At 35.1% G+C, this 13431-nt stretch overlaps 1 protein-coding gene across 2 annotated transcripts; it reads left to right on the top strand.

The window, feature by feature from the left end:
* The first annotated feature begins 4175 nt into the window (after window positions 1-4175).
* Window positions 4176-13138, top strand: LOC139149320 (ribonuclease Oy-like). Of its 2 annotated transcripts, none has more exons than XM_070721031.1 (9): window positions 4176-4631; window positions 5339-5428; window positions 5796-5865; window positions 7098-7168; window positions 7673-7745; window positions 8695-8762; window positions 9200-9313; window positions 9791-9911; window positions 10749-13138. In XM_070721031.1, the coding sequence occupies exons 2-9, from the start codon at window positions 5349-5351 to the stop codon at window positions 10917-10919; spliced, it is 768 nt and encodes a 255-aa protein (XP_070577132.1). In that variant the 5' UTR covers window positions 4176-4631; window positions 5339-5348; the 3' UTR covers window positions 10920-13138. The 2 variants fall into 2 exon arrangements, with proteins under 2 accessions (XP_070577132.1, XP_070577133.1); XM_070721032.1 differs by having other exon boundaries at window positions 4622-4757.
* The last annotated feature ends 293 nt before the right edge of the window (window positions 13139-13431 follow it).

The following is a 13431-nucleotide window of genomic DNA, read 5'->3' as shown; positions in this document are numbered from 1 at the left end:
CATCGAAGTATGTCTAAAACTAGTAAAAGGGTTTTAATTTATAATCAATATTCCACAAATGGAAACCATGCCAACTTGAGGAGCAAAGGAATGTAGGGCCACTGTCTATTGGGCCATGGGAATTAATGTTTTTTACCACAATAGAAACAAAAAAAATAGTGACAATGTCACTGGTCGCTCCCATATAGTTATCAAAACAAGCTAAAATCAAGCTAAAAGATTTTTTTATCACAAATAGAAACAATTCCCCCAATAAAATAAAATTATACAAATTTCACCAGAATTTGATCAAATCTTACTGACGTCACCCGTAAAAACCTCTACACTAAGTTTCAACTCAATCGGACGTGTGGTTTCAGAGTTAAAAAAAATTTTTGATCAAAAATGAAAAAAAATAGCCAAAAAATGCAAATATGCAAATTTCACCACAATTTGCCCAGATTTGAGAAAGGTCACTCCTATGCACTTCCATACCAAGTTTCAAATCAATCAGACTTGTGGTTTCAGAGAAGAAGATTTTTTGACCAAAAATGGGAGAAAATTACAAAAAAATTCATGAAAAATAGCAAGTCCAAGATACTGACCAAGATGTGCACAATCATTTCAGGTCAGCCTAAAGTACTTACATGCTAATTTTTCATCTAATCTGCTCAGTGGCTATTGAGATTTTCAATAAAATGTAAACTTGTAAACATATATACATATGGCTATGGGAGCTAACAAACGACCCAATGGTCGACAGAGCTCTGCTGTGTTATGAAGAGAGCAACGTTTTGTGACATATGTATTGATGAAGAAGGTTGAGATCTTTGATAGCTCATTTCAGGATGGCCTGACCTAAAATGGCAAAATTAGCTGCAAAAATACAAAATTGATGATTTCATCATAATTATGTATAAAAATGTATACCAAATATCAAAGCTATCACATGAGTAACTTTTGAGAAACAAATATTTTGACCAAAACGGCAAAAACTGACCCAAAAATAAATGAAGATTTCATCAAATTTCACTATATCACACTAAGAGAACCCCCAGGAACCTGTATACCAAATATCAAAGGCATCAGACAATTAGTTTTTGAGAAACACATTTTTTGACCAAAAATGGCAAAAATTGCACCAAAAATACAAAATTGCAGATTTCATCATATATTCTGTATATCATATTTAGTTTATCTGTAGGAACCTGTATACCAAATATCAAAGCTGTCAGACGAGCGGTTTTGATGAAAAAATTTTTGACCAAAAATGACAAAAAAATTCCTTAAAAATACAGATTTGCTTATTTCATCATAATTTGAACAAATCCAAGTTGGGCTATCCCTAGGGACCTGTATACCAAATATCAAAGCTGTCAGACGAGCGGTTTTGATGAAATAAATTTTTGACCAAAAATGACAAAAAAATTCCTTAAAAATACAGATTTGCTTATTTCATCACAATTTGAACAAATCAAAGTTGGGCTATCCCTAGGGACCTGTATACCAAATATCAAAGCTGTCAGACAAGCGTTTTGATGAAATAAATTTTTGACCAAAAATGACAAAAAAAATCCTTAAAAATACAGATTTGCATATTTCATCACAATTTGAACAAATCCAAGTTGGGTTATCGCTAGGGACCTGTATACCAAATATCAAAGCTGTCTGACCAGCGGTTATGAAGAAGGAGATTTTTTACCAAAAACGCCTTTTTTGGCACTAATTTGCATATTTTTGGCAATGACAACTTCATTTGAACAAAATCTCATCTACAGCCCATCATCCATGTACACACCAAATATCAAGATGAAATGTGCAGCGGTTTTGGAGTTTTTGATGTTGACGGACAGACATACAGACATACAGACATACAGACATTTTCCTAGCCTATAAGAATAGCTTCCATTGCCATATATACATATGGCTATGGGAGCTAAAAATCAAAATGTCCGCTGGAGTCACCATAACTCGCACATTTGGCTGGTCCCCACCTCAGTGACAAGCCCAAAGAGGCGCTAGGCGTCTCACTACGTGCCCCTTGTCTGGTCACGTGACACTGTGTGATCAGCGAACTCGATCGCACACTCTTTTTTTTTTCTTTTAATGAAAAATGTCATTTTAATTCCGTAAAAAACAACAAATTCAAGTCCACCAACAGTGAATTAGTCGAACTTGAAATATGATACATTATCCCTGAGAGCAAAAGTTGCACAATCTAAGAGGATATCTACATGTCAGGGAACAAAGTTGAAAATTAAGAACACAACTCGTCTTATGATATATTCTAATGAGTGATATGGTATAATTGAATTTTTAGATATAAAGGCATATTTTTTTAGCAAAGTTAATAAGACGCATTACCCTGTGTCCTCATAAGGTGACCTTGAATATCAATAATGTTATGAGCAAGTTAACAGAAAGTCTTCGAATACGAAGGCTATCAATGAGGTATACGTTGGTTCAATGTATATGGGTAAAATTCACTGCATAAATATGGTTTGAAGCCAACGGATCTCTGTTCTACAGACCGGGCACTCGGAGCACTGACTTGCGCACTGCCGACAGCAGACCATGTGACCACACGGACAGAAAGCCGTGTTCATTCTCGCGTCCATGCAAATTTTACAGTTCAGTGATTCTTCAATGTCCTGGAGCTTTCTGCGGAGTACAAAGCTCGTAGATTTCTTACTTTTCCGATCGGTCGGCGGTGTGTAGTTCACGAAGTCGACATCGCAATCCAGCAAGTCTCCTTTTTTTTTTTTTTTTTTTTTTTGAAAAAAGATAAATTTATTTCAACATAGTCACAAATAAAACAAATCTACATAACTGTGAATGCGTTAAAATTACAATGCGTCTTGTGTGAAAAAACAAATAATTAGCTGTTTGATTACAAAGATCATCATATGAATGCATTCAGGATGCATTCTTCTCCTTCCAGTCTTACAAGGCTTGAAAACTTTGTGATAAAATCCTCAGTTTTGTTCATCATCTTATAATGAAATACAATGTATTCATCCATGAGGAGAGATGACATTTCAATTGCATGACATAGGATTGAAGGGAAACTTTAATCCCATCAAGAGTAACCGAATTTCGAATATTCCAAACTGTATATTTTACAAAGGAAGTAATACAGTAAATAATGTCAGATGTTGCATTATTATCATTTTCGATATCTGCAATTGCTAATCTTTTGATATTGATATTATTATCAAAGTTGTGGTTTCTGACAAAGAAAGAAATACATTTCTGCCAGATTTCTTTAACATATTTACACTCAAATAAGATGTGTTCCAGTGTTTCTTCTTGGCCACAAATATGGCATTTCCCATCACTTAAATTGAAAGTTTTGGCCAAGCTTCCTGTGACTAGGCCTCGATGGAAAATCTTCCAATTTAAATCATTTACTGAATTGCTGACAATTTCTGTTGAATTAAGACGGCTGAATAGAGTAGCTTTGTAACTGTCAGTAAGACTTAGATTCTCAGCCCATTTTTGACCAATCTGACCTCTGACTGCATGCCATTTCTTATCAACTAATTTCCAATAAAGTGACTTGGTTTTGACCTCACTTTTTGTCAGACCATAATTCTCTAAGTCTAAGATATCATAGTTTTCTTCATTTTGGATGTTTGAAGAAATGATTTGTTTCCAGGAATCTGGAATAGCATTGAGGAGTGTTTCATACTCTGTTTTGATTTCCTCTTGCACATGTCTATTTGTACCTCCTCTAATTTTTGCAATTATTTCCCATTGTTGAAGCCAGTCATTTCTATCATCATTCCAAATTTCCCTAAGCCTTAAAATTCCACTCTTTGACCATTTGTCATAAAAGAGGACACTTCCTTCATTCTTAATATTGTCGTTATACCACAGAACTTCTCTAAGAAGATTCTGTTTTGATGTTGGCAGATTCACTCTTGTAAGTCTAAGTGACTTCCAGGTATTTAACATATCCCCATACACCATTGGGGTTCGTTTGTTGTTGACTTTGAAATTGAGATGCAGGTAGTGATAATCACTATTAAGTTTATTGTCATAACTCGCTATGAAATATTTTGATAAGCTGGCCCATTTAGGGGTCCCCTTATCTGGATTTTTCTCAAATAGTTTCATAAGCCACTTTAATTGGAGTGCATTAATTTTTTCTTCAATGTCGACACACTCGTTTTCCCCGGTAGGGGACCCACGCCCTCTACCGGGGAAAACGGGTCAGGGAACCGGACCAGACAAGCTTTGTGCTCGATGTTATTATATTCAAATTCAATATGTTCAGTCCAGTTAGCAGGTTAGGACCTTGCCGCAGAAGGCGCAGTCTCGAGAACAACTTGCATGAATCATCCCCAGACGGGCGTGTTGCAGGCATTGGTGCAGAGAAGTAGCGCGAAGCTTGGATTGCTAAAGTTATATGTACCACTTCCTACACCCCCAGCCAGTCTGACAGGGGCGCGGCGTACATGTAGGTGTCGATATTATCGCTGTAACAGCACGTGATAATGATTCACTTCGTGATCACCGAACTTCAGGGTTAGTCGTTCAAGTCCATTTTCGTTGCGGTACTTCAATGCCAAGTGTTTGACGTATCCAAACCGACTGTATATGAGTCACGAGACTGTCACCTGATCACAGCAACCCAACCACTCTCCACGGTAAGTAGACTCTACTGCATACTACAATACGCGTGATACGTTCCATCCAGTGATCCACCTACACTTTGCGGTGTCGTACGTACGGCCGCAGTGCAGGGGTTGGAGAGACCTTGGCATATCATACAGGTTAAAATTTTCATTATTTTCAAGCCAGCTAGTCAGTGATGTTTCACCATATTGTGCGTTACCGATCACGACAAATTTTAACCATATAGGGACCGTGTTTTAACTTATTTTTTCGTTCAATGTTGCACTTTAACAAAAACATATCAAGTCATGTCTATTTTGAATTTAAATTTTGATGAAAAGACAACTTTAACTCATATTCACCATACATTTACAAATTTATCTATGTACCTCCTGTGACATACTCAATTTTACTATAATAGGCAAATTATGAAGTGTGTGTATGTGTAAATATATATATATATATATATATATATATATATATATATATATATATATTATATATATATATGTTATATATATTTCACTTCTGTCTGATGATTGCAGGATGCATGAAACTTAAATAACAGATATCATTACTTTGTACTTGAAGTACTTTTGTGTTATATATATATATATATATATATATATATATATATATATATATATATATATATATATATATATATATATATATATATATATATATATATATATCTGCATCTTTTAGTGTATAATTGTACGTTACTTTTTCTGGACAGGTGAAACAATATGGCAGGTCATGTCTTGCCAGTGTCATTTTCTATGGTCATAGCTGTCATCTGTGGAGCCTGTATCACAGTGTCTCTAAAGTAAGTTGTTTTCCAGAATCAAAGACAAGATAGAGTCTCTGAAATTTTGAGACCAGTGGAAGCCATTCAGAATGACAAATATCGTATGTAACAGATGAGAGCAGTGAAGTAGTGAGTTGATTGGTTCAAAATATGAAAATCCATATTAAACCCACACTTGGATATTCTATTCCTGAGAACTACTTCAGTTTCTAACTCTACACAGGACTGTTCTTTTGAAAGGTTAGTGTGCATGTGACTTACTTGAAATGTTTATTTGATCAACTTTGGCCAGAGGTTTTGGCCCTGACATGTTCATGGCACAGCCACAAACTCTAAAACGCAAAGGTCTTCTGTTCTGTAACATTTTAGTTTCTGATTTTTTTAGGTCCGAGAGTGAGTGGGATTATTTTGTATTTGCACAACAGTGGCCACAGACGTTATGTGACAGTACGGATGTAAGTTCATGAATGATACATAATACAACATAAAACAACAGTACAGTCATGTCTCATCTCTGCCCTTGCTCGTGATCTTGATGATAAGAATATACATAGCTAAAGTTATTTGACTTGGTATTTCATTCAATTTTTCCTACTTCTATTGCCCCTTCACTTGCTTGTAGAAGCTCTTGTGATTTCAGAATTTCTTACCAATTGGATACAGGCCGTAAACCACATATGACTAATACTTTGTATTTATTATAGTGTGACTAACTTAGTTGAGTCACAAACATCACAACTTTTTCTCTCAGTAGTCTGTTTTGCTTTGTGTTAGTAAATAGTCATATTTGCCAGTTTAGTATTAAAATAACTGAAGATTAAGCAGGATAGTCCCTGCATCACTTGGATTGCGTAACATTTTAGCAGTTTTGACAAAGAGAAAAACAACAGGATTTTATAAGGAAGTGCACAGGAATAGCAGCTTGCAGACTCATAAAATAAAATTGGAACTTGATTAGAGCCGATTTGCACGACATATCTAGTTTACTTCCTGTTACATGACTTGTACTTTGTACCCAAGTGTTTCCTATCTTGTCAGTTATTAAACTGTTCCACCAAGAAATTGATGCTTCAAATTAAATCATACTGACTTTGAACACTTAGAGAATGTGTCTTGGACTCTTTAATGCTTTATGCACTGGATTTTGGTACATACCGTTGTTTCCAGTAGGGAAGACAGACTTATAAACAGAAAAATGGGATACAAGGGGTTAATTAGGATAACCTTTGAACTTCCTGCAGTCAGCAGTAGTAAAAATCAGTCACAGCCTAAAAGATTCTCGCTCAAGCCTTATCCCTTTAGTTTATAATAGAAAGTCATGTGCTATGGAGATTTGCCACTATATAGTTTATCATAATACCCATCATGTACCCCAGTAATACATTTGTGTCTTGACATTCGAATTTTAATAAATCAATTAAAGTACACATTGACAATAACTAAAGTATCTGTATAGAATTTGTTCCCATGAAGATCCACTTTTTTAGTTCATATAGAACCAGGTAAAGTTGAAGAGCTGCTCCGCAAAAATGTTTTTTCTTTATATAAAAATGTCTCACAGTCAGTCACCAATACCTCTGTACTGCCATTTATGCCAGTGTTTTATCAGCGACCATGATCCAGTAGTACAAAATATTGACACCATTTCAAATTATGAACATTTGTTTTCCTTTGCACAATGTTACAGTGGCAAGTGCCTAAGGAACACAACTGCAGCATTCCAAAAGCTGTCACTGCGTGGACGGTTCATGGATTATGGTATGTATTGTATTGAAGACTTCAAGTTGTGTTACAGTACAGTCAGTAACAATGTCCGTGTCATTCCAGTTACCGGTACACAGTACCCATTAATAAATGTCGCATGCACTTTCGACATATAGTGTACATTGTACATCCTCAATTACAGTGTGCTGTATGCTTGACATTCCTGGTCACCTCGTAATTTTTAGTATTTGATTAATTCCTTTTTTTTCACCTTAAAGATTGATTTTAAGATCCAAAATGTTGAATTATGAAAAATTCTCCTTTGTACTCTTTGTCAAAGACTATTCAAGGGCTCTCATATGCTTACACTGAATAATTATCTCACTGCATGGAAACCAGTTTCCATAGTTTGTTTCAGTTTCTAATGTCTACCGGATGTTTGCTGGTTTTGAAATGTGAGTTACAAAATCACTGATAAAAAAACCCATTAACAGACCTCTTTAAATGACACCGCCCAGACCTGATATCATTTGTTTAATGAGCACACTTATTTTCCAGGCCAACCAAGAGTGGAACTGAAGGACCAAATAACTGCAATTCCTCATGGCCTTTCAATCTAAGTGAGATAAAAGTGAGTGCCAAGTTCATAAATTACATGTATACACTGCAAGTTCCAAAGTTTTTGTATCAGTCACCTACATTTCAAGACTCCTTTTGCTTAAGTGTCCCCTTCAAGTGCTCATGGGATTGAAGTTAGTGTTGTCATTTGTTTTTTTAACGATCTGTCATTTACGTGTTTACAGCTAATGTTTTGATCAGAATTTGGACTGCATATTATTGAGCACAGTCACCTGACAAAGGCATGTGATTAGTACATCTGTACAGTGGCAAGCTTGGAAATTAGATTATGAAACATCGAATGTTGAAGTTGTTTGCACGACTTCAGGTTTAGGTAGCCGATTCTGTTCTTCTATATTTAGCGGTGAAATGATGATTATCGTCCATGATTTATTCTCAGACGTGACCAGGTGACCAGGTGACCTTTAGCATGTACGGCAATGATTAAAAAATAAGTGATTTTTTGTATTTCATTCAATGTCGACATAGGATGCTTGGCTGGAGAAACTATGGAGCTAAAATGACTGCATGAGCATACAAAATCTAAATTCGAATGTAGCTCCAAGTTGGAAATAAATTCAACACAATCACTACACGTAAACTATTGACCAATGATAGCCATGCTTACAATAGCCTTTACCTGACCCTAGCAGCACAGCCAATTGCAGAAATTGGTCAGGGAACCAGACTAGCATTTGTCTGAAGGATTATTCAATACTGCCCTCAAGCCAATATAGCAAGCAAATCTTTTGTCCTCATGCCCTGCAGTTTCATTGTATGTCACATGTGACTGACAGGGTTCTTTCCATGGTACGTCACTATTTTAAATAGCAATAAAACGTGTTACTTGTCCAGATTTAAATTTTCAACTTCAATCAAGTGATATGGCCTTCATGAAATCACACATTATTTCTGTTGCAAGCAGTTGATGTTATGAGTGACATATGTTATTCAATTGTCAGGACATCCAGCCACAGATGGAAGTCTACTGGCCAAACCTCTTCACGGATTCAAAACTTGAGTCATTTTGGTAAGTGCAAAGTCATCACCTAATTGGAATTTTTAAAGCGTGAAATAATAAATAACAAAACCATGTATTTAAATGACATTTCACATCATGAAATGATAATGAACTGTGTAAAAATTAGTATATACAATCTGAAGTTGTTGACTGTTAAGCATAAGAAGTTTGAATTGTTTGACTTATCAGAGATCAAATTGAATTCAATGCCTGTTGTTTTGTACCAGTGTTAAAATATCAAGCAGATGGGTTCAGAAAGCCAAACCATTTCCCAAAGGGTGGATTTCAATTATATCAACAGTGTGAGCAAGCTTGCCTTTGATTCCATCGCTAGGTTATTTGTTGTACCATAGCTACTCCAGTAAGGAATTTCAGGAATCATTGGAGCTCCATAGTATTGTATGGTTGCATTTACAGCTTAACTTAAAGTTTTTCAAACATTGCAGGGAGCATGAGTGGGACAAACACGGAACATGTGGAACTGATTTGGAAGCTATAGACACAGAATATAAGTTCTTCTCAGCTGGCCTGAAACTCTACCATAAACTTGACTTTTTAAAGTAAGTGATATCAAACATGAACAGAAAATTCCATTAGCTGTTACAAATATCTGGCTTTTCATTTTGTCACCGTAAGGTGTCGATAAAGTTTGACTCTAAAAAGTAGAGATGATCACTCTTACCATGTATGTGACTATGTTATTGGTAAATTCCTTTCCGTGTTTTGTTGGATCTGAAATATTAAATGTAAGACTATGGACCATTGATCCTTCTTGGAGGCCATGTTGAGAAATTTAGGATTGAAAATGAGGCAGATGCTGTGGACTGTTCACATCTTCAGGTTGACCATAATGGGGAAGACGGTAATACTTAACAATCTTTGAATCTGACATTAATAAAATATTAAAACAACAAACTGGAAAGGGCTAACAATTTGTCTGATAAATGACTAAATTTCTATAGATGATTGAATTTGTTCCTCTTTGGACATTTTGAAACCTCAAAATTAGGGAATTATTTACTTTTTCCTTCCAACAGAGCATTGTCAAGTAATGGAATCGCACCTTCCCTCACAAAGTCCTATTCATACAATGATGTGATGAAAGCATTTACAAATACCTTCGGATCGCCGGCTGAGCTTACTTGCTATTACAACCATGTAAGTCTCATTGTATCACATTGTAATGCTGTATGTGGTGTTGGTCATTCATTGCTTGTCGTGACCTTTGTACGTGGGAATGATCAAATGTGTGTGTGATCACACATATTGCTGGTTCTCTTTCATGCCAAAATATTTTGTTTCATTTCACAACATCAAATGTGCTACTGAACAACCTATTTTCTAAAGCAGTACCTTAGTAGTCTTATATCATATTTGCTGAAAAGTACTTTATTGGACAAAACAGAGATTTTAATATACTGTATGGATCAATGAATCTATTTTATAATCTGTAGTTTATTTATTCCTGACTCAATCATCATCACTCCATTATCCTGAGCACCTGCAAAAATTAATTGAAATGTGCAAATCTGTCCTACTTCTAAGCTTTCCAGTGCAATTTATCAATACTGTCAAGGATGGCGTTATCAATCGGTGACTTAAAGAATGAACATTGGTATTTCTCGTTCATAACATCAAAGACATCTGAGTTTTTATTTGTTTGTTCATAGTTTTATTTGCTTATATAGTTTTTCTTTAATATTCGCCCAATGGTAAGGTATTCTCTGATAAATTTATCCTTGAAAATGCTTCAGACAATTTACCTTCGCATTTGATTAAATATACCCATACTGTAAGAAAAAGGAAAATAAATTTTCAAATGTTTTAACAGCAGACATCAGTACAAAACTTCATATCTTGGATCTATTGATGTTTATCCAACTTTAACTGGCCATACTTATGTTACTTGAATCTTTCTAAGGTTAACAAACCACATTTCTAGGGAAAGCATAAGAATAAATGTGTTTATTGTTTTTTATTTGTTTTCTTTCACAGACAACCCAAACCAGCTATTTACAGCAAGTCTCCCTCTGCATCACTAAGGAGTTTGAAGTTTTTGACTGCAAGATGGCCAACCATTCATTTTACATTCCACGCTATGGCAACGAAGAAAGATGTTGGCTAAATGAGAGCGTCGTCATCCCACCGATTGTACATTCGGGGTAGAGAGAGATGTGTCAGTGCATGACACATGTCAAGTTGTCAGTCTTATCTGTGACAGCTGACACTATTGTCAATGTGCATGCAAAGTGCATCTGAACATGTACATAATTGCAGATGACTCAATAATTGCTCCCTTCAGGGCATTTTCTGTATGACCACCAAACAGGGGTTTATTCCATCAGAAAAACTTGGATAGAAACGCCATTCTCAGGATAAAACACGATGTTTCTATTTTTTCAGTACTGCCAATCAAACCAGGTTGTAAGTGATGTCCTGTATTTTTTAACTATCACAGAAAACAAGCGCTTTTAAGGACATGTTTAACATTCTCACTTTTGTACTGTACAGTGACACAGTTTTTCAGCCAGATGTGGAATGGAGCTATTGTCGTACCAGCCACCTGTGGCCGGCAATAACATATGTTCTGATTTCTGATAGAGTAGTTTGTCCTTTTTCCTGTAATCTCAATCCATTCACTTCTCCACGTAATTTTGTAAACAGGCTTTTTAAAAAATTTTACAGTCAGAAAATTTTATCAATTGACATTAAGTGGTGAAAACTTGTATTTTTATATAATCTTTTTGGCAATAAAGTTATCTCAGGCGTTCAGAAGATTTTAATCAAGTTGATTGTACTAAGTTTTTAGCTCGATCAATTATTCAAAATAACTGACTGAGCAAACCAATTCATGATGATGTCTTCGTGACTGTATTCAAAATCCAAACTGGATAAGTATTTTGAGATATAGTTGATCAGTGCATGTACCTTGATTTCAAATCATTTGTTTGAAGTTTGCTGTTCATCATTGATTTAATGGCATATGTTATTTTACTCCTGGAATATTTTAAGTCTTTTGATAAATACATCTTTATACAACAGATATAGCATGTTTTACATTTCAGATTTACAAAATTCCATTTATGTATTATCTCAGAAAGGCTGACTGTCAAGAGTAAATGTTCATGAAGATGTTTTTCTGCCATGTTTTCACGATGGAAACCACTGTCAAAGCTCTGTTCTGTATTAGTTGCAATAATAATGTACCTCAATGAAAATCAAAATATTGAACATTGTACGCTATATATTGTACATTGTGAGAAGAAATATTTTCACTCATTGAAGTGGTCTAGGGGAAACACAAATACCGTCTCTCATAGAAAATCTATGCTAATGCCTGTTTGACATGTTACTGATAGAACATCTATGATGAAAATATATGACACAGCAAATGGAAACAGGTTGCTCTTATTGAGTGTCTTCAAGGTTCTCAAAACAGATGAGACCTACATGACAAATTTAACCCAAGAGCCAAAAATATACTGTACGGAGTTACATGTTCCATTCAAAAGAAGAGACTTTTTATGAGAGAGGTATGTTTTCCACAGAGACTTGTTGAGTGGGTGTGCTTTTTTATTGCTGTTAAATCATTTTAACCGTACACAGGATTGAAATCTGTCCTTCAAGTCCAAGATATATACAAGAATGCAAAAGCCAAGAAGTTCATTTCTCAATGAGGTGCCTTATAATCAGAATCTCCAGTCACTGTCATTTACAGTCATTGCCTCAACATGATGTGCTGTCAGTTTCTAATTTTGTTTTCAATTTATCGTTACAAACCAGGACAGAGATAGATTTATGTTAGTTATGATATTAATTTGACAAATATTGTGAATTGATAGTGAAAATGCATCTGTTGTGATTTCATCTTTCTCTTCTTGTCTCGTGACATTGATGCAAAACATGCAAATGAGTAGTGTTCAACCCTTTTACCACCATGGTTTGGCCCAAATCCACTGTTATCAATGGTGATTGTGGATCTGTTTAAAGGGAATTAGTGTTGAACGGATCAAGAATCTACACCTCAGATCATGCACTTCATGAATTTGAATTATATACTCAGATTTTGAAATAATTAAACATAATTTTTCTTCCCTTGTGGTTGCATCAAGTAGCTAACCATCATTTAATTTGAAAAACATGCTGGTTATTTTGTTTCTGTATGTCACCATTGAAATTAGCGTTTCCATCAGAGAAATCTTTAAAAGTGTTTCAGCTGTCTCATTCCATACAATTCTTGAATGCATCAATACTTTACTAAAACTATGTCTTCTAAATCAGAACTTTGTCTTCCAAGTCAGATCAAACTTTTTTTAAGTTTTTAAGTCAAATCAAAGTTTTTTAAAGTTTTGGATTTACTGCAATAAATCTCAGTGTTACCATGATTATGTATGAATAAAGGAGTTATTCTTTGATAACATTGCCTAAGGTAGAAGTCAGTTCTATCCAGGAATGAAGAGAAAGATTGGAAAAGGATCAGACTACAAACTTAATTCAGTGTGTGTGACCTTGATCTTGACCTCATTGTTTATGAAGGGAGCCCTTGATGTGTCACTCCTGTTTGTTTGTTGGTGTGCTTGAACTTTGTGTTACAAAGTCAGACAAAAACCTCCACAAAAAACAAAGAAATCTGTGATTGTTCTAAAATTGATTGGCTAATATCGTAAAGATCTGATCA

The sequence above is a fragment of the Ptychodera flava genome, chromosome 14 (genome assembly GCF_041260155.1).
Source record: "Ptychodera flava strain L36383 chromosome 14, AS_Pfla_20210202, whole genome shotgun sequence".
Taxonomy (NCBI): domain Eukaryota; kingdom Metazoa; phylum Hemichordata; class Enteropneusta; family Ptychoderidae; genus Ptychodera; species Ptychodera flava.
Note: the sequence above shows the minus strand (reverse complement) of the source record. Positions and strands in the feature narration are given on the sequence as shown.